Here is a 26,943-nt window from a genome sequence, read left to right on the forward strand (position 1 = left end):
GCTTATTCTCAATACTTATTTCTTTCTCAAAATTAGAAATTAAAAATGGCTTCAGGTTTCCCTGAATCAGAAAACCCTAATCTCTGATTAGAACCTCTAAATGCCCCTATTTCTCTGGATTTGAAAAGCAATTAGTCTGAACTGAAGCATCATAATTTACTCTCAGGAGAGTCTATAGATTAATTATACTGTGAGCTGCTCCTACTAAGATTTTTTTAGGTAGCCAAGTCATCCACCAAGACACTGTCTGAAGAAGTCTAGATACTTAACAAAAAGAAACTGCTGCCAGATCATCTTTATTTTCCTTAACAAAATACACACAAGAGCACAAAATTCACTTATATATCACCATTATTTTACAAGTATAAATAATGCTCAGAATTCAAGTACAGTCAAGTGCAGAGATATTTCCTATATGTTAATATGTAAACATAAGCTAATTATATATATCATGTGCCTTTGGCCCAGCTGCAAAATAAGAAACATCAAAGAAGAAACACTGCACTTGACTGTTCAACTGCATTCTTACCGAGAATTCGTACCAATGCCTATAGAGATACAGTTATAACTTTCCTACCACTTAATGTAAATGCCTAAGTAGACATCACCCCTGCAAATACCTCAAGAATTAAAAGTCCATCCATTTTTGATGATGAATGATTAAAAATCTTAATTGAGTTTCAGTCCTTAAAATAAACACCATTAGAACTTATTCATAACCAAAGTTCTTCCTATGTCAAAATGGTATTATTTATAGGTCACACACAGAGAAAACAAGAATGCTATTTTGTTTACTTTTAGAATGGAAGAAAACATCTAATACCTGGCTAAACAGTGTGGGTCTTTATACATTCCAAAGGTTCTTACTTTACTGATACCACTTGCCTTTAATTTAAGACCCAGGAGCTACAACTCTGACATATTGAAATAGCCAAGCAATCTAAATTCCAATGATATCAAGCATATATCCTTACGAGGGAAAAAAAGAAAGCACCACCTAGAAAGCAATAACTGACATCAACAAGACTATAAATATCCAGTTGAAGGCACGTGGAAGCATTTACTACATGGCCATCAAAGATTCTCCACTGAGTTCAGGATAAGGAGTAGAATCAGCTCTAGAGACTGCTGATTTGGCTTCATTCATTGAGGTGTCCTCATTTTCAGCCTCTTGTTTCTCCTCTGGTTCCTCTGTACCAGACACTTTTTCAGTCCCTTGGTCTGTCTCTTCTATATCTGATATTTTCTCCTCTGTCTGCTCTGTACTGTTATCAAGAACATCTTGTTCTTCTACAGATTCTGAAAAGATAAAGAGTCAAAACTTTAGGATTTCCAAAGTTAAAATGCTAAATAAGATAAAAGATAAGCACACACACATGGACAAAGAAACAGGAGAATGGTCTAACATTATCCTTAAAATCTTTTAAAATACGTACTTAACTCCCTATTACATACAAGAATTGGTGGAATGAAGGAAAAAACAATTCGGAGAAAACAAACCTATAAACATACTTTTATCTAAAGCCCTATATTTCCCCTAAAATTTAGGAATTTTCACAGAATTTAGGAACCTTCCTAAAGATGCATTTAAAAGTTAAATGTCCAAATATATCAAACGAAGTCCCAACAGATTTATAAGACAACAGCCCAGTAAACAAAGCCAATGTATTAACTCCCAGATTACGTTTCCTGAAGGAGTTGTCTCCCTTGCACACAGACAACTCCGTAAACAATAAATGTATCCACCTGTATGTGTGTGCATGTGCGTGTGCGTGTGCAGGCAGTGCCATCTCCCACACTGATTTACCTCTCTATTATCCAAAGACTGGGATGGTCTGAATCCACCTTTTCCAAAGGCATGACAAGTCTCCCCCCCATCCCTCTACAACACAAGTTCTCAGGATTTAATCTCTGGGTCACAATATGCTACATACCTACAATACAAGGAAGAGAAAGGGAAGGGTCTTTTGCCCGCCTCCATAGTGGAAGCTAAGTGAGGGTCTTGGTTCCTATCTAAAAATTTACTCCCTTTAAATTCTCCTTTGAGTTTCATTAAATTCAAATCCCTTAATAATAATAACCTTACTCAGTAAAGTCCCTTTGGTTTTTTAAAGTTTGAAGAATAAAATGAGGGAAGAAATGTCAGAAGCAGAAAGCTTTGGGCCTCCCAATTTCCAAGTAAAAAATAAAAATCTAGCTTTTGTTTTTGTAATAAATAGTAACAAACATCCTTGCTAGGAGAAACAAACAAATAAGCAAATTTTACTACGCTCCTAGAAGATCCCTTATGATATACTACAAATGTCATTACTTCAAAAAATCTGAAGGAAAAAGCCAATCTACACTAGTAAAAAGTTCAAGTTTAGTTCATTTACAGTACAGGTCAGAGTCTTGCTAAATAAAAACAGATTTGCAAAGAAATTATGTGCCATATGCACACATGGAAGTGGACATCTTACAAATTCATGGTTTTACCATTATCAGTTTAAATAGATACAAATTATCTAAATCTCACACACTCATGCCAAGACTTTAAAAATACTAAAAAATCAGGGCACCTGGGTGGCTCAGTGGGTTAAAGCCTCTGCCTTTGGCTCAGGTCATGATCCCAGGGTCCTGGGATCAAGCTCTGCATGAGGCTCTCTGCTTGGCGGGGAGCCTGCTTCCCCCCCCCCCCCTCTGTCTGCCTCTCTGCCTATTTGTGATCTCTGTCTGTCTAATAAATAAATAAGATCTTTAAAAAAAAAGTGTAAAAAAAAAGACAATCGGAGAGTGAAGTAGCTCTTTAAAAAAAAATTAAAATTAAAAAAATTAAAATACTAAAAAATCATTATTCCTTTAAACAGACATCTTAGACTCTAGTTTACAGAATTAATTACAACCTCCTTCCCTCTTATATAAAATGAAAAGCCAAAATTCCAGTCAGGGACATCCAATTTAGTGAGGTCTTACTGTATGAAAATTCATATGATCACAAAAATAGTGAGGAATGTTCACAAATCCTACTTGTGTCAAATGTCACAAAAATGTTATTTTTAAGTTGAACTGAAAATGGCACTGCAGTAATGGCATCGCAGTACCACTTGGAATCTTATAAAAATCAAGGTAGAAAAGCAGTAGGTCATTTGAGTTTTGTTATTTGAATGTTCCAGTGCACAAAGGAAAAGCAGAAAGTACAAATGAAATTCTCTGGACATGTACGGATCATTTCTGCCACAAGGGCAAGCAAATTCTTCAGTGGAAAGCTTCAGGAGTTGCCAACCATTTGTAATTCTACCCTCTCAGGATTTATGCAGGGTAGAATGGTAAGAGTCAAAGTTTTCCACAACTCTCTGGCCATTGAGCAATGCTTACTTGCCCAGAACTTTACAATTTGTTATATTTTAGAAAGCCTTCTGAGACAAACCAATAAAGCCATATGAAATGAAAAGACAAAAGCTCAGAATCTGGGACTCAACTCACCAATAAATGTGTTTAGGTGAATAGAGACTCAGATAATTAGTTATAGTCTGTCTGACCAAATGCCTCAGTACTGAACAGGAGAGGTACTCAAGTTCATAGATTATAACAGTAAAGCTCTGTGATGTAACTATTTTCAGAAACAGACAAAACATTGGTCAAATGCAATTAAATTAAAAAACTCTGGTGTCTTGAGGCAGATAATACAAAAAGAAGTACTATAATACTTAAATTTTTAAATGTATAAAGATGAATTCTAAGAAAGAGTATGGGCTATCATAATTAGAAAATGACATACACAAAGCTTGCTTGTCAATAATTTATTTTATGTCAAAGAACATACAGAAGACTAAAAACTGGTGAAATGATGCATAGGGCTTGAAAATAATGAAAAAGCCTATTAATGACTACTTTTCTACCCCCAGGTTAATTTGCAGAAAAGTCATTTTAAAAACAGTAATACTACAGAAAAACTGGTATGTGTTATGATGCCTATGAAGCAGACATAAGTCTAAATGACACAAGATATTCGATTTTTGGATGCCAAATCCATTTTGTTCAAGTCATCCAAATAAGATTTAAGTGAATTAGGTGTGCAAGATTAACAGAGAATTACATGTCTAAGAACTAAAATACAGAGCTTTACGGCAGGGAGCCTGCTTCCCTCTCTCTCTCTGCCTGTCTCTCTGCCTACTTGTGATCTCTATCAAATAAATAAATAAAATCTTAAAAAAAAATAAAATAAAATACAGAGCTTTATAATAAGATTATTAAATGTATTCCAAAAGTATTTACTTGTTTTCTATGGGAGAATATCATTTGCCTATTCTAATAAAAACAGTTAATTTTTTCTGTGAAGTTATAGTTTAAAATAGCTTGATGGTATAAGATAACATAATAGAAGATGTCAATATTTGGGCATAAAATTGTAAGAAAGAAACCAGCACTTGTGTTCACACTAATTAAAGAGGCCTCTTCTCCCCCATGCAACATCAGTTTAAGACTAAAATTAAAACAAAGTTACCCGACGTAATACCATCAGTAAGAAAATTTTTAACTTTGGCATCCATAATGTCAAGAAAACAATATATCACAATGTTAAAAAACAAAAATGACCTATGGAATTTGTTCCTTTCCCCACTGCTGCCCCCTGCCCCTCTCCCCAGTGTTCTTGAAAGAGAAAGCTTTTTCTACCAAATTGTTAACAACTGGCTTACAGTTGTTTGGAACTGAAACTCATAAAACTGAGTATTAACTGTATAATGAATACCACTGCCTCATCTATAAACTACACACATGCAAAAACATGTATGAACATCACCTTACATTTCGGTTTTTATTCTATCTCTTAAAAAAATAATTTTCTAAGAAAATTCAAGAACGGTCTAGCAAAATAAATTCATATATTTCCTTTAGAAATACATAATTTCCAAGGGGGGGAAAAAAAACTATTCTATTTAGTTTATGCCTTTGAAAATCCTGGGGCACCTGGGTGGCTCAGTGGGTTAAGCCTCTGCCTTCGGCTCAGGTCATGATCTCAGGGTCCTGGGATTGAGCCCCATATCAGGCTCGTTGCTCAGCAGGGAGCCTACTTCCCTTCTTCTCTCTCTCTGCCTGCCTCTCTGCCTACTTGTGATCCCTGTCTGTAAAATAAATAAAATCTTTAAAAAAAAAAAAAGAAAATCCTTCAATATTTTGGTGAATTCATTTAGATTCTTACTTTTTATTCCTTTTTACAACAACAAAAATTTGTCTTGCTTATGCATCAAACTTTTGCCTTGCTAACACATCAGTACCCACTATGTGTAGATTATAAAACTTACCCAAAGGAGAATTTGTTCAATTAAAATGGACAGTCTGTCTTTGAATTCACAGGTCTTAAGCAAAGCAGTTTTTATGTGACTTTCTGGCTTAAGGAAAATGGCCAACTTACATTAAGGAACAAAGACATGAATCTCATCTCAAAACTTAACCCAATATGGCTCAATGAATAAAATTAATTAAATAAAAACCACCTATGAGAGAATAACTCATACTAAGCACACAGAATACTGTTTAATAGTGATACTGTTATTTACCACTGGAGAACAAATGCATTAGATAAGAAAGAAATGTCATTATCAGGCAATAATGTAAAACTATTAGGTGAAGGTGCTTCAGCAAAGAGAATCAAAAGACCAAAAGATCTCTAGGTCTAAAACAAACAAGCAAAAAGATACTATAGGCATGTTTGTATCCTGACGAAGCTATACATAATTAAATGTCAATAAAGGTGTAAGCTTTTTGGATCTGGTAAATACATAATTCAACAAAATTTACATTATCAAATAGTTCAATTTCCTAGAGCATCATAACAAACAATAGTAAAAACAGAATTTTCTCTAGTTCAACATAACCTAACAGCAACAATATATTGCTTAAAAGAAAGAAAAAAGCAGAAATCAGATTACCAAAATAAATTCCACCTTATATAAATTTTCTTTGCTATTTTTGGTATTTTTTATTTTTTCATTTTTTTATTTAAATTTAATTAGCCAACATATAGTACATCATGAGTTTCAGATATAGTACATCATTAGTTTCATCATTAGTTCAATAACTCATCAGTTGCATATAACACCCAGTGCTCCTAAAAGCACATGCCCTCCTTAATGCCCATCACTTAATTACCCCATATTTTTGATAGTATTGATTAAATGCCATAGGTTTTATTATTAGAAAATTATTTCCAGTTGAATGAAAGCTATCTTTTATTAAAATAATTATATAAGATCTAGACAAATACAACTGAATAATTAAAACAATCCTAACATTTTTCAAACATGGTAGCCTAAAATCACTCTACAGGTATGCTAACAATGTAGAAACCTCCTATTCTAAGTTTTATCATAGTTAACAAAAAAGAATGCTACATATCAATTATTTTGAAAAGCATATTTTAGGAAAGCAAAACTGATAAAGCACTTTAATGTGGCTTAGCAGAGATTCACTACTCAACCATAAAAAAACCCAAATAACTTAAAAGTAGTTCATTACTTTGGCATACCATATCTAGTATGCTCTAACATAAAGAGAATCCATAATCTTAATTGTGTTTCTTTTTTTTTTTTTTTTGGATCTTATTTATTTATTTGACAGAGAGACAGAGAGAGAGCACATGTAGGCAGAGTGACAGGCAGAGGGAGAGGGAAAAGCAGGCTCTCTGCTGAGCAGGGAGCCCGATGTGGGAGTCAATCCCAGGACCCTGGGATCATGACCTGAGCCAAAGGCAGATGCTTAACTAATTAAACCACCCAAGTGTCCCTTGTGTTTCTTTTATACAGTATTACCAAAGCATCTGGATACAGAGTTCTAGAAGAAAATTACAGGAATCCAAATGAGTAATTAATGGGAGAAATTTCTTCTAGGTCTCCCTCTTTGATGAAAACTCCAACATTTCTTAAGTTGTTCTAAAGAGTGATCCAAAAGCCTTGTCTCTCATCCTAAATGCAAAATCTTCCACTAGCAGAATCAAGACAAAACTCAAAGTCTTGCATCATAGTTTTTTTTTTAAAAGGGTTGCTTCTAATGATCCAAGATTATTCATATAAGCAGTTACAGAGTATTTGTTGAAAGAAAAATTCAGATAGAAGAGAGCTATCTTTTGGTTTCCTCTGTGACTTCAATAACCTAATCTCTACAGTTTCTGCCACTATCAAGGAGCTATTTCACTACTTTAAAAAATATAAAAATTGGGTGCCTTGGTGGCTCAGTCAGCTAAGTATCTGCCTTTGGCTCAGATCATGATCGCAGGATCCTGGGATCGAGGGCCACATCGGGCTCCCTGCTCAGCAGGGATCTGCTTCTCCCTCTGTACCCCCCCACTTGTGTTTGCTTTCTCTCTCTCTTTCAAAAATAAATAAAATCTTTAATTTTATTATATAAATTTATATTTATATTTTATTTATTTTATAAATTTATTTATTTTATATTTATTTTATATTGGTTTTTATTATTTTATTATATAAATTATATAAATTTTATATATTAAATATAAATATATATTAATAATGTATTATATATAATATATAATTGATATACACATATAAAAACTTCCTGGCATTTATATATTTATATATTTTATTATTTATGGAAAATAAATTTATTATATATTATATATACATATAATTTATTTATTATATATTATATATACATATAATATATAATAAATAAATGAGTGCCAGGAAGTTTTTTTAGACCTCAAGTTTTCACATCACAAACGCAGAAATCAGAAATCTAAGACCTTGCTTACACTGGCTGTCAGTACAGAGAGATGACTGAGATGATACGGTCTTACTTAACAGTTCAATATAATAATCATAAAGCTATGCCACCAGCGTTCAAAACAAATGCAGCTTCATCTTTTACGAGAATGCTTGCTAATTACTTGGAAATGGTAACTATATCATAGTGGTGAGACAGTAGTCTTGGAGAAAAGTTTCAATCTTCTGGAAGCCAAAGAAGTAAAAGGTTCTCAGCCTTTTTGATGAATCCAAGGAGAACTATGAAAAAGTTACTACTCCAAAGACTATTTTAACCAAATGGAATTGTTTCTTCAGTTCCTAGTCCTACAGGGTTGTTAGACCCTGCCTCTGGTTTTGTCTTCACCTATTAATATTACCTTATTAGGGCTGAGTTTGAGCCAGTTAGACTTCGTTCTGGAGATTTCAGATAGAAAATGAGACATCGGGGGTATTGTTCCTCCTAGATTTGATGAGAAGGAAAGGTATAGCTAGGTGCTGTTTGCTAACTATCCATCTCAATCTTAGCAGAAGATATTAAATCATGGGACTCTTTACCAAGATTTTTATTTTGTTGGCTGTTTTCTTTCCTTCCTTCTTTCCTTCCTTCCTTCCTTCCTTCCTCTCTCCCTCCCTCCCTCCCTCCTTCCCTGTTTTCTTTTCTTCTCTTTTCCCTTTTCTTTTTCCATCCCCTTTCCTTTCCTTTCTTCCTTCCTTCTTATTAGCTTTCAAATATTCACTTTAGCTTTTAATAAGCAAGGTTACTCGTGGAAAGGACTTCAATATTTCCTCTAGGAATCTTCACTATGAAATTCTTTAGTTTTCTGTCCCAAGAGGCAGCAATAGCAAGGCAGGTGATTTGCATGTGACAGCATGCAGCTCAGAGCATGACTTAAGCAGAAGAAAACTTGTGATTATGTTTGCAGTTGATGTTACAGACTTGGAGAAGGTAAAGGTATTGATTCCATGTTGAAAGTACAAGGGCTTTTTGTCATGACGATCTGTGTTCAAATCCATTTTGATATATGTTAGTAAGCCAAAAGCCAAGCCCAAATCAACACACACATTTTAGGTTCACTCTTCAAGTTAAAAAAAAAAAAGAAAAAAGGTTCTCAAATTTTCATCCTAAACTTCTCATATCTGAAAATTCACTGTCTCATGTCATTCTCAGTTAAAGCAATTTTTTCACCACTCAGCACCTGTATAAAGAACTCAAATATATGTAAATGAGAATTCCTAGAAATTAAAAGGATGAATACTGACTGCTAAATAAACTACGTGAACTAAACTTCTAATGTGGATTTTTTTCTCTATCAGGCACAGCACCAAAATATCACGGCCTGAGCCATAATTTTAGCATCTCCATCATTCAGAGCTGCTCGACAAACATCTCCCCACCTAAGATTAACAGAAATAGTTGGCAATTAATAGTCAGATCTTCCATCTCTTCCCCATTTTTTCATGACACTTCCTCAAGAAGTCATAAAACAGAATTACAAGACGAGTTCTAAAAACCAATGAATTCTGATAAATTTTATTTCTCTAAAATAAGGCTGTTTTACATCAAAGGCATCCATTATCAACATTAATCTTGCAGACCCCAAAAAACTGTTTCAAAGGACTACCAGTCCTATCAACATAGTTATCCAATGAATACAAGGATGACTTTCCGATTCCAAAGTTTCCTGCTTCCAGTAACCTTACCAATTCCAGTGGTAGGCACAAACCTATTTCACCAATGTTAATTATAAATCTTATCAGAATTTTACTCTTATAAGTAGGTGCATAATTCTTATAATCTGCTTCACTGAAATAAATTGAAAAAATGATTCCATGAAAACATTACTAGTCAAATCTCCCAACAGTTACACGAAGATGTCACTCCAAAAACAATGTTTACCTAGCTGTTGCTAGATGCTGCTTATCACAGTATAACCGACATTTTAAAACTGAAGCATATTAGACCCATCACATAGGAGGCTAGAGTTTCAGAGCCACAGCTGATACGTGCATGCTGCAAAATCTCATAAATTAATCCATTCTTACCTAAAAGCATTATGCTTTTATTGTTAAATAGCAAACATTATTAAGAGGCAAAACTTTTTAACATATTCATACCTTCACTGATCTGGTTCTCTGATGAAATCACACTTCTTGAGGGCAAAGGACCAACTGAACTTGAGCTTTCCACTGCCTGCCTCTTCTCAAAACTAAACTCTGGAAGTCTTGGAGCCTGAGGTCTAGTTTTTCTTGCAGGATTCAAGAAAAAACAGTAGGCACATCTAAAAGCTGCAGAGAATTAAAAAAAAAAAAAACCACACACACACAAACCAAAATAAATTCAAGGATTAATGAGATAATTTTCAAGATTACTTTTGCAAAGTAGTCAAAGAACCCTTCAAAAATTATTTATCCCTTGAGAAATTACTTCTGGTTTTAATAATATGGCAGGTGCTCTCCAAAAGCTAATTTTCAAGCACCTTTTTTAATTATTATTAGAATTAGAATATTAATTTTAAAACAGAAAAGATCCTAAGTTACACGACAGGTTATCTAATAGCAAAACAATCTATACTAATCTAAAATGTATTACAGAAATTCCATTTCTAGTCACTACAATCATTAGGTATTTTAAAATCCAGAACCCTGCTCACTTGCCCAAAAAAATGTAGCATAATTAATTAAGTGCAATATTTTTTTAATAGTAGCTGCACATGAGAATCATCTGAGGTACTTAAAAAAAAAAAAAAAAAAAAAAGCCTGTCCCCCTCCCCTCAGACCAATTAAAACAGACTCTTCGTAGGTGGATCCTAGGCATGATAATCTTTTTTTTTTTTTTTTTTAATTTGACAGAGAGAGAGAGATTGAGATCACAAGCAGGCAGGCAGAGAAAGAGGGGGAAGCAGGCTCCCCACTGAGCAGAGAGCCTAATGCGGGGCTCGATCCCAGGACCCTGAGATCATGACCTAAGCCAAAGGCAGAGGCTTAACCCACTGAGCTACCCAGGCGCTCCTAGGCATGATAATCTTTAAAAGCGCTTCAGGTCATTCTGATACACAGTGAAGTTTGAGAAAACTGACCTAGAAGTTGTACACTGTATGAGGAAAACAACTGCATTGTTTTTCCTGCTTTGCTCTGTGTTCTAAAGTAAGAACAATATGCCTGAAAAATACATACAGGGATAGCACCTAAAACAATGTGACATTACATAGGAACTGGCATAGAATGAAATATTTAAGAGTAAAATACTTAAATCTAACTGCCCAATAATTCTTACCAATGTATTCAAATTCTTCTTTCAAAGCCATGCCATTATGAGAAAAACACTGCTGACATATAAGGGCATACCTATACAAAAAGGAAAAATGAACATGTCAGTTACAAAGCCCATGGAAAGGTTACTTTAGCCATCACAGCTAACTTATATTTTAGCACAGCAGAATATGTCATAACAGTTTAGATGTTACTTAGTAAACAATGAAAAATACTCTTTAAATATAAGTCAAAATTTCAGCCCTTTTAAAATATAATTTATACACCAAGTTAAAAACAAACTAAGCAAAGTTAAATGAATATATCCTTACTAAGTTAAAAGAAACATATCCGATGACAGAACACTTAAATTTGAGTTACTTCCTAACATGTGTTTCTGGGGATGATAGACTCCAAATCTGTGGCTAGATACAACTGGAAAAGATACAACCCCTTAGAGATTCACAATGAATGTTACTAAAACCTCTGAGAAGTCTGTATAAAGAAATGAATTTAATTTGCTTAGTCCAATCCAAAGGTTATATGTTAACTTCACATATATCATGATTTCTATACCTGTCCCAGTTATACATCTTCCTCATTTTCTATTTATATACTCTCTCTGTTCTCTGTGTACATGCTTAACAAATACTTGGCCCTATCAAACAACTTGTCTGTTTTGAATAATATACAATTTATAACTGTATATTATATATACATATATAATTTATAATTATATATAAATATAAATAATTATATATTATATATATAATGTATAATACTAACATTAAATATATATAAAATATATACATATAATTTATAATACTAACATTAAATTCAGTCCTTTTATTAAAATGATAATATTCACCATAACCTTGTCAATATCTACTCTACTATCCTAAGTATTTTTTAGAAGTCTACACTATGACAGTTGCTCTGCTCACAACATCCCTATCTTCCTCTGGTTATTATAAAAATCAAATAAGACAATAAGTGGAAAAGCATTTTGAGAACTAAAAGTGTCAAACATATGTAAATTGTCTTCATCATTATTAAAATCATCACCATCACCAATTCCAGTACTGACATCTATAAAACTCCATTTCTTACAGCCTACCAAGTTTTCACTATTTGTTTGCTCTTCAAGCTTAAAAGTTTCATGAAATGACACAGTTTCTCTAAAAATGATGTCATACACACTGAAAAAATAAAATAAAATTTTAAAAATAAATAATAAAAAATAAAATGTCATACAATATTATTTTGTTTTCTCTATATATTTTGCTATATTTTATCTAGATACTTTAAATTCTTACTGAAAAACAACTGAATATGTAGTCTTTGCAGGGCTATAAAATATTCTATTATGTTCTAAAATCAGGAAATAGGAGCCACAGAACTGTGGAACATCTACTGCATAAACACACACACACACACACACATACACACACGCCCTGACCAATAAACTTTTTCCTCATTTTTATTTACCTACCACTTTTATAAGCATTACCTGTTCTGTGGACCATCACCAACTAAATATTCAACAATTCTATCCAGAGCACCTCTTTCTCGTGGGAGAATGGGCCTTGCTAAAGGTGGACCCGGAGGATGAAGACCTAGTAAATAAAGAAATATTTATGTATTTGTATAAAATACATTTAAATTTTAATTCAGTTACCAAGTACTACCCATGCTTGTCAGAACTTTTGAAAGAAAAGAAAAGAAAATACATCTCTTCAGAGCATTTGAGTTTTCATTAAAAATATTACACTACAAAAAAAATGTTAAATTAAGTTCTAGGTCAAAACCATCAATATAAACTATTAAGAAATGAAACTATGTTGGGCTCTGTACAAACTAATTTTTTTCATTTTATTTTATTTCTTTTCAGTGTTCCAGAATTCATTGTTTATGCACCACACCCAGTGCTCCATGCAATATGTGCCCTCCATAATACCCACCACCAGGCTCACCCACCTGCCTCCCAAACTAGTTTTTTTAAGTGCCCACACCCTTATTAAGAGGGCATTTGTTGTGAAGAGAACCAGGTGTTGTATATAAGTGACGAATCACTGAATTCAATTCCTGAATTCTACTGAATTGCACTGCATGTTAACTAAAACTTAAAAGTAATTTAAAAATAAATTAAAAATTTAAAAACATGTATATACATGTATGGATAGATAAAACTAAATATATTTTTGTAGGATTATACACGTAATAAAACATTTTAAAAGATAGATAGATAAATAAATAAAGTGTCCAGACTCTTAAAATCTTATGTAATAACAAATTAGAAGATTATGGGACTTCTATTTGGGGCAATAATAGAGTCACGGGGTCAAATTTACCTTCCCACCTAAATTAACTAAAACACTGTGCAAAATATATCATGAAACAGTTGTTAAGACACTGGGTATTAAACAATGTAGGATAAAGATCCCCAAAAGAGAATAAGAGGAGTCCTACAACTGCTCCCGCTTGTTGCCTGGAGAAAATTTCCAGGCAACAGCTTAGGAAGGGTAAATCAGCTGAAATGTATAAGCATCCCTGAGTTTGAGGAGATAAAGCTGGAACTCCGGGGAGACCAAGGCAGGTTCACAGAAAGAGAATGCAGAGAGCAAGAACACCAAAGCTTACAGAGGAGCCCCAAGACTGTTCAACATCTTACTGACTGGTGCATGTGTATACTGAAACCGTCTGAGTACACAGAAAAAACTGCCCACAAATATTAAAGGTAACAGTGTTCACATAGAGCTAAAGTGCTGCATGTTCTCACCAGCCAAAGTGGAAAACATCATAACTCACAGGTTACTGGATTATGTAGTCAGAGGACCTTTGTATAAGGACATAAACATCCAGCATTCAATAAGATAAAATTTGTAATGCCTGATATCAGATGAAAAATTATTAGACATGCAAATCAGCAGGAAAATACAACCCATGAGAAAAATCAACCAAAAATGACCTAGAAATGACAGTTTATAGAATATACAAATATATTAAAACATTTATTATGACCATATTCGATATGATTGAGAATCTAGAGGAAAGATTCAGTGTGGTAATCAAGACATGGAAAAAAATTCAAAAGACCCAGACTGAACTTCTACAGATGAAAACTACAATGTCTAGAGTGAAAAATCTGCAGATGGAATGAATAGCTGTTTGGACATTATAGGGTGTGCGGAAGTAAACTTAAAGATACAGTAATAGAAACCATACATAATGAAACACAAAGGAAGGCCTAAAATTTTTTTAAATAAATTATCAGCAAGCTGTGGAACAACAACAAGTGGCCTAATATAGATATAATTGGAGTCTATAAGAGGGGGAAAGAAAACAATACTTGAAGAAATTATGCACAAAAATTTTCCAAATTTGATGAAATCTATAAACCCACAAATACAAGAATATCAACAAACCCTGAGAACAAGAAACATAATTTTGCACCAAGGCACAGACAATCAAATTACTTAAAACCAGTGATAAAGAGAAAATCATAGCATAGTCAGAAAAAGATATATTTTATACAGAGAAACAGAGGTAAGAATGACAGATTTCTCACCAGAAAATAAGCAAACCAAAAGAGAGTGAAGCAAAAAAAAACTATCACTTAGAATTCTGTATTAATAAAAATAACTTTTAAAAATGAAAGCAAGGGTGCCTCGGTGGCTCAGTGGGTTAAAGCCTCTGCCTTCAGCTCTGGTCATGATCTCAGGGTCCTAGGGTCGAGGCCTGCATAGGGGCTCTCTGTTCAGCAGGGAGCCTGCTTCCCCTTTCTTTCTGCCTGTCTCTCTGCCTACTTGTGATCTCTGTCGGTCAAACAAATAAATAAAATCTTTTAAAAAAAGAGAAGAAAAATGAAAGAAAAATGAAGGCTTTTCAGCATACAAAACTGAAAGAATTCATCATTAGCGGAACTGCACTATAAAAATGTTAAAAGACAGAAAAATGACACCACACAGAAAGAGGTAGTACAAAGGAAACAACTGAAATGGTTACCATGTGGGTAAATATCCAAAACTCTTAAAAAATAATTGATAGCTTAAAGGAAAAATAATCATTCATTGTAGGGTTTATTAAGTATATTGAAGTAAAATGTATGGCAACAATAGCACAAAGGCCAAGAGAGGAGAAATGTAAGTATACTGTTGTCAGATTCTCAAACTGTTTGTGAGCTGGTGTTATATTACTTAAAGATAAACTGTCGTAAGTTAAACAAATACACTGCAAACCCCAAAAGACCCACTAATATGAAAAAGCAATATAGCTAGTTAGGCAATGAAAAAAGATAAAATAGAAGATTTAAACTCAAACTCAAATATACCAATCCTGTTAAATGTACATAGTCTGAACATCCTCATTATTGAGCCACAAATTGTCAGAATAAAAAAGCAAGACCTGATATATGTTGCTTATAAGAAAAAAATTAAATACAAAGACACAAATACGTTAAAAATAAATGACAGAGGGGCATCTGGGTGGCTCAGCTGATTGGGCATCCAACACTTGGTTTCAGCTCAGATTGTGATCTCAGGGTTGTGGGCTTGAGACCCATGGTAGGCTCCACACTCAGTGTGGAGTCTCCTTGGCATTCTTTCTCCCTCTGTCCCTCCCCCTACTCATGTTCTCCCACTCCCTCTAAAATAAATAAATCCTTTAAAAGTACTAATAAACAAATGATAGAAACTATATATAAATATACTAACACTAATCAAAAGAAATCTGGAATATCTGTATTAATGGCAAACAGAGCAGACTTCAGAGCAAACAATACTATCAGGGATAAAAACAGTAATTTTATAATGACAAAGGAGTCAATTCATCAAGGGAGCATAATAATCCTAAATATATATGTTCATCATAAGAGAGCATCAAAACACATAAAGCAAAAAATTAACAGAAACTACAAAAATAGGCAAATACATATCTACAGTGTGTGTGTATATATGTTATATATAGAAGAGAGCAGTCTTCCCGCTGAGCAGAGAGCCTGATGCCAGGCTCGATCCCAGAACCCTGGGACCATGACCTGAACCGAAGGCAGAGGCCTTAACCCACTGAGCCACCCAGGCGCCCCTTAAAGATTTTATTTTTAAGTAATCCCTACACCCAATGTGGGGCTTGAACTCACAACCCCAAGATGAAGCGTGACAAGCTCCACCAACTGAGCCTGCCAGGCTCCCCTACTTTTGCCACTTCTATTCAACATTTACCAAAGGTTCTAGGTTGTGTAATAAGCAAGTATGAGAAAAAAGGAGCCCAGATTAAAAAAGAAGAAAAATTATCTTTATTCACAATGTGATAGTCTATGGAAAATACTATAAAATCTACTAAAAAACTAATAAAACTATTAAGTTTAGCAAGATTATAGAAGACTAATATACAAAAATCAATTGTATTTCTAAGTGTATTAGCAATGAATAACTGGAGATAGTAAAACAAAGCCATTTGCAATAGGCTCAAAAAGTGTAAATAATTACATACACATTTAACCAAGAAAATGTGTAAAATCTACATACTGCACACTACAAAACACTGCTAAGAAAAACTGAAGATCTACCTAAAAAGATATACTGTCTTCATGTAATAAACTAGGCAATATCAGAAGAGACAAATGGAGAGTGGAAGAATAATCTAGTTTTAATTAATGATTCATATCATATAAAAACATTAACAAAAATAAAGAGTTATGAATTTTAACTCCACAATCTTTGAAAACTGAAAAAGAACTGTTTGTAGGAGATACTCTGAACTAAGAGACAACACAGAAGGCAGCACTGAGAAGAAAGTGAGAGAATAAAATAAATGAGTGATGTTTGCCTCTGTAAAGCAAAGCAGGATAAACAATAAGACAGGCAGCAATGAAGGTTTACACAGAGACCTCATAGAAAGACTTTGCAACAAAAAGAGGCCTTGTTGGATTAAGCCTTACAGTATAAGGATACAAGGTTTTCAAAACACCTGTGACAAAACTTTAAAGTACTCAAGAATAGTTTTAGAGTAGCAATACTGTATTAATATTTTAAACGCTAATAAAAAGAGATGTGCCTTGTAAATAATCACAAACCTAAAAGTTGTTGCCATCTTAAAAAGGGCAAATGATGTCAAAATTGTAACAATTAACAAATGAAATTTAGGTTCTAGAATAAGTTCTTTGTATAACAAATCAAGAACATTTTTCAGATTTCATCAGATAAGTTGTTAGTTTACTTGTATTAACAACATTCAATCATTTACAATCAAAAAGTAAATTTGAATGCAGACATTAAGTGTCATCCCCCATTATCAAATTTTCAACTTGAATTAAGTATGCCAAATGATATATTGAAAGCATTTAAGTCAATTTCACTTTTGCTGGAATATTTAACTTCTGTATGTTTAAAATGAAAATGTCCATAAAGGAATCTGGATACATAAAACAACAGATTTCATAAAAATATCTTAAATGCTGTGCATACTAATAACTTTTAAAATAACATATCCTCATATCTATGCTATTATAGATAACAGTAATTAATACAAACATCAAGAACAATCATTGTAGGAATACTGGTCATTTTTACACAGCTTGGCAAATTATCAAGTACCTGCTGGTTATTAATTTTCAAACATATGGGAGCCCTGTGGTAATACACATTAAATTGATTCTCTTCCACAAATATGGCATAATGAAAAAATGAATTATTAATCTTCTCTATAAGAAATCATTTAACTCATTCATATTTTTGGCAATGCACAACTTAGGTCTTTTACATGGAAAATGAATTAAAAACTTTAGTAAAATATGTTTTATTTACATGATCATGAAATTTAGGCCATTTTTCCCTCTATAGCCCTATTCTTTATGTGCAATACAGTTTTTATTACCTTTTACAAGTTGCTAAACTTTGATTTCCTTAAAACTCAGATACACAAATGTACATAATTCATGCATTCTCACACAAAAAAGTTCTTACACTAAACCACTAAGAACTTCACAAATTATGGGTATATCAAATAACAAGAGAAAGATAAATAATTTTCAATCAACTTAATTTTTCTCAATTTCACAAAATATATGGCTGCCTTAAGTGACATCATTATATGTCAAGTTTACAAGCATTTTTTCAGTAACTACTTTAAAAGTTATGATTTATATACATTTCATTTGTAGCCAGCTTTAATTAGTTTATAAATTAATAGTTTTTTAGTTTTCTAAAATCTTATGCTCCTTTTCTTTGAAGGAAAGGCAGGGGAAAAAAAACACTCTTACAGTAACATTTAGATTGTTTTTATTATAAGTGCCCTGAATACCTGATATCCACTATTGACTAGCCTCAAAATCATTATAAATTATGTTAGTAATTAGTCATGAAATACCAAGGTAATTTAAATTAGAATTAAATATCCTAAAATAACTAAATAATTTACTATCATATTCAAGAATCTGACATGGAAATTTATACAAAATAATGTGATCTGCTGAAGCATTAGACTTCCATGTCCCATTACACTCCAAAAGAAAGCTGCAGGGTAATATAATCAATAAAACTCCCAAAATGCAATCTTCCCCTAGAGATCTACCTTGAAAAAAGAGATCTACATTGAAAAAAGAGAATCCAAAGAAATGAAATAGAAAAGGCAGTTGTTAATTTAATAGAACTTTATACTAAAGTATCTGTCAGAAATACTAAGGTCCGACAGCTTAATAAGAGAAAAATCGAGGGGCACCTGGGTGGCTCAGTGGGTTAAGCCTCTGCCTTCAGCTCAGGTCATGATCTCAGGGTCCTGGGATTGAGCCCACATTGGGCTCTCTGCTCAGCAGGGAGCCTGCTTCTCCTTCTCTCCCTGCCTGCCTGTCTGCCTACTTGTGATCTCTCTCTCTCTCTCTGTCAAATAAATAAGTAAAATCTTAAAAAAAAAAAAAAAGAAAAAGAAAAATCTACCAGCCAATATTAACAACAATAGTATTGTATACCACAATGCAGAAATAGTCTTCCTAGAATGTTGTCATGCTTAAAAATATATGTGAAGAGCTTAGCAAAAAGCATGAATTTATTCCAGAAGTGTTCTCTTCTATCCCCATTTTATATAAATCTGGAGCCATTCTAAAGCAGAATATAAAAAGATATGCTATACCATTGACTACAGAATACTACAAAGTTTTATTGCCATTTAAACAAAGAAGCCATAACAGTTAAATGAGCTCAAGAAATAGGTTTCAGTATCACAAGGTGCCAGCTGTAAAGAGTTATGGCTAATTGAATATGGAACTCCTGCTTAATCAGATAACTGCTCTGCTATTTTCAAATGAAATGCCATTTCCATACTGCCTGAAAATGGCCCGTTTTATTGGTAACCAGAGAAAACAATATAAACTGTAAATAACATTAAGTGCTCTGTTTACCCATTCCAGGCACTGAAGTAGCAGGGGATCCAAGACGTCTTGGTAACACATTTGATGATAGGGCTGGAGTAACAGTTCTTTCTGGAGGTCCACCAGGGGCTGAACTGTCCTTTGGTGGTCCAGGAGATACTGGAACTTGTGGAGGAGGGCCCTGGCTAGAGCTTGGTGGTGTTGGAGAAAGGTTTCTCTGAGCCGCAGTTCGCTGACGAATCTCTGAGAATAAGAATTAAAAAGTGCATTTTGATTTCATATCTGTAAGGGCCAATACCACAAAATGACTCATGTTTAATAAAGTTTTGTAGTACCAGAAAGCATCTGTAGGGTCAAAACTTCTCATAATAAAAGTTTGTAAGATGTGACATTGAAAACTGACTATAACAGATTACTGTTTCTTATTCTACCCTTCCAACTACATATATCAAAAGCCTTGATCTAAGTCTATCTATAGATATCACTTTTCAAAATAAATTCAAATAAAATAAAATCATCACCCAATTATGCGTTATGCCTTTTTATGGTAAACCTTCATAATTTATGATAAAGGAAAGTAAGTTTATCAGAATTTGTGAAAACTCTGATGAAAATGGCAGCTTTCTTCAAGATAAGAAAAATGTTAACTCTAAGAAATGAGTGAATAAGTATATTCCGGAATTATGAAATAATTTATGAGGTAGTTAATCTAAACAGTCACAGAAATGCCGAAAAAGTAGTCTTTACTATTAGGTATTATTCCCAATCTCCTTTATACTATTACTGTCTTTTTGGTAATTTTTCTTTTTTTTTTTTTTTTTTGCCAATACATTCAGTAAAGGAAAACTTCCACTCTGCATAAACAGTATCATCATAAATACATTTTATCTTTTAGTTGCAGAAATTACAAGATTTTCTGTAACGGGGGCTGGTAAATGTGCCAAATCCAGGCCCCCACCCCTTTTTCTAGTTTTATTAAAACACGACAATGCTTTTTTGTTTATATATTGTCTATAGCTGCTGTAGAAGAGCTGTAAGAAGAATTCTTTACAAGAAATCATATGGCTGTCAGAGTCATTTACTGTATTTACTATCTGACCCTTTACAGAAAGTTTCATGATCCCCTATTCCATAACACAAAATTCAATTCTATCATTTCCCCTTCCCACCAATACCTTACTTGAATGTTGATGGTAAGATCTCAAGAAGTGCTTATTGCTTTTTAATTCTACATATTAACTTAAATTATCACAAATCCTGAAACAGTAGGCTGAAACTAAACAAGTTAAATTTTAATTGGCATGACTGGTAAAATTGCATACATCCAGAAGCAAAAGATTTTAAATTTGGACTCTATTTAACAGTTAAAGATTTTCATGAACAGTTCATTGCAACTAAAAGCACAGCTCTAGCATCAGGCTTCAGTTTACTACAATCTGGCAGAAAAGTTTGGTTAGAATCCTGGTGGTAGCTTACAGCATTACAAGACTTCAGATGAGCTAACTTCATTAACATCTCTTTATCTGTAAATTTAGGATAATAATATTAACTAACAGAATTGTTACAAGGATTAAATGATGTCTGTATTGATAGTTCACATTTATCAAATATATAATATCTCAGATGATGGTGTTTTCACACAAAGTATTTTCAAATGACCAGTTAGTAAGCTGTAATTACCAAGACCAACTAATCTTCCTCTGGCTCTTAATTTAGTCTCCAACCTAGCCACTAAAATAATAAATTACAAGCAGATCATCATTATATAAATGGAACTACCTTTATATCTGGCTATTTTTCATGCAGTTTATATAGAAATTTTCAGATTTTACCTAATTGTATCCTAATATCTCCTGCAAATTAGCTGGTTACTTAATTATCTTTACTCAAAGGAACTCTTAAAAGGTGGATACACATTGGGAAAGCTATGAAATGTTGCAAAATGTAGCGAGGGGCACCTAGCTGGCTCTGTTGGTAAAGCATGCAACTCAGTTTCAGAGTTGTGAGTTGAAGCCACACAGTGGTGCCTACTTTAAAAAAAAAAAAAAAAAAAAGTTGCAAAAGGTACTAAGATCAATGAAATTATATTAAGGTTAGGTCATTTAAATTAATTTTTAAAAAACGAGGTATCAAATACTATAAATCACTTTTTAGCCAAGTTTCAGGTAAAAGATAATTCCAAAAAAATGACATTTTTCATCCAGATAAGTAAAAACTACCCTTAAGTGTTAATGTTCCCTGGAGTTCTGCCATAGCCTTCTTAATCTGTTTTCTCTCCCTGGGCAATTTCAGTCAATCCCATGGTTTGAAGAATATCCTCTATTATCCCAATCATTCCTACTCTGTACCTATAACCTTAACCTTTTTCCTGAGCTCCATATAAAATAATCAATTACCTATAAACCATACCACCTGGATGTCACTTGATTCAACAAAGCCAAAAGCAAATCCATTATCTTCTAAATAAAGCTACTACTCCAATTCTTATGTTTCTTATCTTGATTAAAACACTAACATCTACCCAGCTGCCAAAAACCTAGGTGATATCTGGTCCCCTTCTCCCAGACCCCACTATCCATCCAAATCTAGTATCATCAAATCTTGTCAATCTACTCTTAAATCTTAATTATCTTCTAAATCTCTTCTTTTGCAACTCCTTTGCCACAACTTTATATAGTACAGACCTCTTTCTCTTTACTATATTAGATAATATCTTAATCTTATCTCCATGTCTTCAGCCTTTCATTCTCCATATTACCAAGAAAAAAAAAGAAAGAAAAAAAGAAAAGAAAATGTTCTAAAATGCAAAGCCTTCAGAGGCTTCCCATGTTTCATAAAAGATAAAGTCCCAAACTCCATAGTGTTGCATACAAAATACTTCATAATTATCCCTCCCTCACATAAACACCACTTCCCTTTTTCAGGCATATAGCACTATTTGCAGTCCCTCAAGGTAACAACTTGTTTCTCTCTTCGTATCTTTGCATGTGAAGTAGACCTGAAGAGTCCTTTCCCAATGCATTCTCAAAGCAAATTGTTACTAAAATTTATAATGCTTTATGATTTGTACCTACCTTCATTGTGGTCCTTAGTATGTTAAGATTATGTAGATGTGCACACTCTTTTGAACCAAGAGCTCCCAGATTAAAAAAAAATGCACCTTTGCAGCCCCAGGATTTGGCAAGTAAGTAGCAAGAGTATGAGTTTAATAAACATCTATGAAATAAATTTGCTTTCTCCTTGCATTTTAATATCAAATTTCCAACTGCCTATTACCCAACTTAGATGGTGTAGTAGGCACAATAATGGCCTCCCAAACATGTCCACATCCTCAACCTCAGAACCTATAAATGTTATGCTACATGCAAGGGGAATTAAGACAGCAGACAGAATTAAAATTGTTAATCAGCTGAAAAAGTGTTGCCTGCTACATAGAGAATTTCAGCCTAACTTGAGAGCATACAAATAAGCTACCTTCAAGCAAAAAATATGCTAATCATATATACCACTTGCTAGCCTTTAGTTTACTATTTTGTTCTTCTGCTTTTTAAATTAAGAATACATTTTGCTTATATTATTTATAAACAAATAGTACAATTTAAAAATGAGCAGAGGACCTGAGTACACATTTTTCCAAAGAAGACATACAGATGGCCAACAGACACATGAGAAGAAACTCAACATCACTAATCATCAAGGAAATGAGTATCAACACTACAATGAGATATCACCTCACACTAGTTAGATTGGCTAGTATCAAAAAGACAAGAAATAACAAGTGTTGGCAAGGATGTGGAAGAAAGGGAACCCTTGTAAACTGTTGGTAGGAATGTAAATTGGTGCAATCACTGTGGAAAACAATACGGAGTTTCCTCAAAAAAATTAAAAATTTAAAGTAGAAATACCATACAACTTCCACTTCTGAGTATTTACCAGAAAAAAACAAAAACACTAATTTTCTGAAAAGTTATATGCACCCTTATGTTCAGTGTATCATTATGTACAATAGCTAAGATATAGAAGCAACCTAAGTGCCCATCAACAGATGAATGACCAAGAAGATATGATATAAACAGATACACACACACACACACACACACATATGCATACAACAGAATATTACCCAGCCATCAAAAAGGATGAAATCTTGCGACTTGCAACAATATGCATGGGCCTAGATGGTATTATACTAAGTGAAATAAGTTAGACAGAAAAAGACAAGTTACCATATGATTTCACTTATATGTAGAATCTTAAAAAAAAACAAAAAAAAGAACAAATAAAATGAAAAACAGACTCATAAATACAGAGAACAAACTGGTGGTTGTCAGAGAATGGTGGTGGGGGAACAAATTAGATGAAGGGGATTAAGAGACACAAATTTACAACTATAAAAGACCTCACTGGGACAAAAAGTACACTATAGGGAATATAGTCAACAATATTGCATTAACTTTGGTGACAGATGGTAACTACACATGGCTTGGAGAGTCTTTTATAATGCACACAATTGTCAAATAACTATGTTGTACACCTAAAACTAATTTAATGTTGTATACCAATTATATTTCAATTAAAAACAGAATATGTTTTGCTTTATAGTTCTTTATCTCAACACTTACTCTTTTCATTACCTTGACTATCTATTTCCACTTTAATTTGTCTCCTACCTCTTTCAACTTTAAACAACCTGCACCTTGCAGTTCATCAAGGTTCCATTTGGCAAATTACTACTTTATAACATTTAAACAAAATTCGCTAATTCTAAAAGAAAAAATTTCTTTCATTTCCTTCAACTCATTTATTAAGCAACCACTATGAGTAAGGCACTATCAAATGGAATGCAGAGTTGCATACAGAGGTGGCAAGCAAAGATAACACAAAATCATGAAATACCAGGTAAATGCCATAGAAAAAGGAACCAACAAAGTACCATGGAAAGTCCAAGAATGGGGAGATTAAATTCAGTGATGGGATGCAGGAAGGGTTCATGGTAATGGTGGCATTTAAAAAGAACACTGAAAAATGGATGGGAAGCTAAATGCCTCTGTTACCTGTACTAAGGTACATGTAGAGTTTTAAAATACAGGTTCAAAATTCTTTGATTTGCCATCCTATGAGGGAGGGAGGATGCCTATGTCTCCTCCCTTGAATCTGTGTTCTGTTACCCTTGACCAAGAGAATATAGGGGCTCCAGTTTTCTGGACTACTTTCTGTCTCTTGGGCTGCTTGCTCTTAGAATCCAGCCACCAGGTTGGAGCAAATCCAAGTGACCCCATGAGAGAAGTCTATGTGGAGAGGAAGTAAGTGCCAGCACCAACTTGTCAGCCACGTATATAAGCCATCTTGGTAGTATATCTTCCGGGCCCAATCAGGTACATCCAATAGATATGAGGCAGAGATGAGCAATCTCAGCCAAACCTCAACAACACCACAAATTCATGAGCAAAACAAATTAAGGTTGTTCTAAGCCATTAAGTTTTGGGTGTTTTTATATAATAGATAACCGTAACGGTATAGATACGACACTTAAGAACACCCGAAAAAAGTGAATTTACTGTTTTACCAGTGTTTTCCAGATTTTCTTAATCAGACATACATCCCCCCCAAACAGCAAAATATGAAGTATTATTCCCTTTGCTGTCAAGATTATATAAGATTAGTGATTCTATTTTAATCTTCCATATCTGCCATGGAACACAAGTAAGTAAAATCTAAAAACCTACTTAAGGAAATTATAATCCATTTTCTAGAGCCATTAAATTTTTCTACAATACTTACTCTGATTTCAAATTTAGCTGTGGGGGAATACAATTGACTTTTCTTTTGTTAATTTCATTAGTAGAAAAAACATTTCATTAGTAGAGATGCAGGGTTATGTTCAAAGGTAAAAAAGAATGCCTATGTAGCTTCCTTTTGAAACAAACATAGGAGAGTCTGTTAAGGATTTCTAATCATAACCAAATCCTAGAATCTTGCCATTAGGGATAACTGCACCATTTTCAAGTTCAAGCACCCCTCTCTGAAACCACAGTTACTTTTCCAGATTAATTCTCCTGTTATTCTTTCAACTCCAAGAGGATCTATGACCCATTAGTTATTAAAGGGGTCAGCAAACATTTTTTGTGAAGTGTTAGAGAGTAAATATTTTAGACTTTGCGGACCATACACAGTTACTCTTGCATATTCTTCTTCTTCTTTTTTTATTTTTTTGGACACTGCAGACAAAGGGCTGATATCCAAGATCTATAAAGAACTCCTCAAACTCAACACTCAAAATACAGGTAATCATGTCAAAAAATGGACAGAAGACATGAACAGACATTTCTCCAATGAAGACATACAAATGGCTAGCAGACACATGAAAAAATGTTCATCATCATTAGCCATCAGGGAAATTCTAATGAAAACCACATTGAGATACCATCTTATACCAGTTAGAATGGCAAAGATTAACAAGACAGTAAACAAGAAATGTTGGAGAGGATGTGGAGAAAGGGGAACCCTCTTACACTGTTGGTGGGAATGCAAGTTGGTGCAGCCACTTTGGAAAACAGTGTGGAGATTCCTCAAAAAATTAAAAATAGAGCTATCCTATGACCCTGCCATTGCACTACTGGGTATTTATTCCAAAGATACAGATGTAGTGAAAAGAAGGGCCATATGTACCCTAATAGTAGCAATGGCCACAATAGCCAAACTGTGGAAAGAGCCTAGATGTCCTTCAACAGACAAATGGATAAAGAAGATGTGGTCCATATATACAATGAAATATTACTCAGTCATCAGAAAAGATGAATACCCAACTTTTGTATCAACATGGATGGGACTGAAGGAGATTATGCTGAGTGAAATAAGTCAAGCAAAGAAAGTCAATTATCATATGGTTTCACTTACTTGTAGAACATAAGGAATAACATGGAGGACATTAGGAGAAGGAAAGGAAAAAATGAATTGGGGAAAATCAGAGGGGGAGAGGAACCATAAGAGACTATGGACTCTGAAAAACAAATTGAAGGTTTTAGAGGGGAGGCGGGTGGGGGGATGGGTGAGCATGGTGGTGGGTATTAAGGACGGCATGTATTGCATGGAGCACTGGGTGTGGCACATAAACAATGAGTATTGGAACACTGAAAAAATTAAATTTTTTTTAAAAAGAACACTTTAAAAATGTAAAACCAATTCTAAGGTCAAGAGCCATATAAAACAGATCTTGTAGTTTGCAGACCCCTCTATTAACATTCCCAACACCTTTGTCCATCATCCTCCCCTCATGTTCTTATTTCCTTCATGATCATCTTAGATCCCATAAGACACTGTTATAGTCACTCCCTTGTGAACAATTTCACCTCCTCTGCCCCTTTACCACTTTATTTAATCCATTAAGTAAAACCCCAACCCTGGTTAAGACCAACTCTCTTCCTACTTCACACCTGTATCCACACAGAACTAAACACAACTGGAAAACATGTACAAGCATGCTTTAAATTCATGACTGTTACCTACTTTACTCTTTCTTTCTTTTCCTTCCTTCCTTTTCCTTCTTTTCCTTCTTTATAAGTAGTGGGAGCCCACTGTGGGGTTTGAATT

At 33.7% G+C, this 26,943-nt stretch overlaps 1 protein-coding gene across 4 annotated transcripts in view; it reads right to left on the minus strand.

The window, feature by feature from the left end:
* Positions 1-280: 280 nt before the first annotated feature.
* LNPK (lunapark, ER junction formation factor) overlaps positions 281-26,943 on the minus strand; it is a 76,610-nt gene continuing 49,947 nt past the window's right edge. For 3 of the 4 annotated variants that reach the window (XM_032855949.1, XM_032855948.1, XM_032855951.1), the window contains 5 exons: positions 19,384-19,596; positions 12,502-12,607; positions 11,017-11,087; positions 9,858-10,028; positions 281-1,299 (listed from right to left, as the gene is read on the minus strand). In XM_032855949.1, coding sequence (XP_032711840.1) covers positions 1,064-1,299; positions 9,858-10,028; positions 11,017-11,087; positions 12,502-12,607; positions 19,384-19,596 — 797 coding nt within the window. In that variant the 3' untranslated portion in view covers positions 281-1,063. Of the gene's footprint in view, positions 1,300-8,119; positions 8,203-9,857; positions 10,029-11,016; positions 11,088-12,501; positions 12,608-19,383; positions 19,597-26,943 lie in introns of all 4 variants that reach the window. The other variant, XM_032855950.1, reaches the window with a different exon arrangement.

Source organism: Lontra canadensis, unplaced genomic scaffold (genome assembly GCF_010015895.1).
Source record: "Lontra canadensis isolate GAN:19392208 unplaced genomic scaffold, GSC_riverotter_1.0 scaffold11, whole genome shotgun sequence".
NCBI lineage: Eukaryota > Metazoa > Chordata > Mammalia > Carnivora > Mustelidae > Lontra > Lontra canadensis.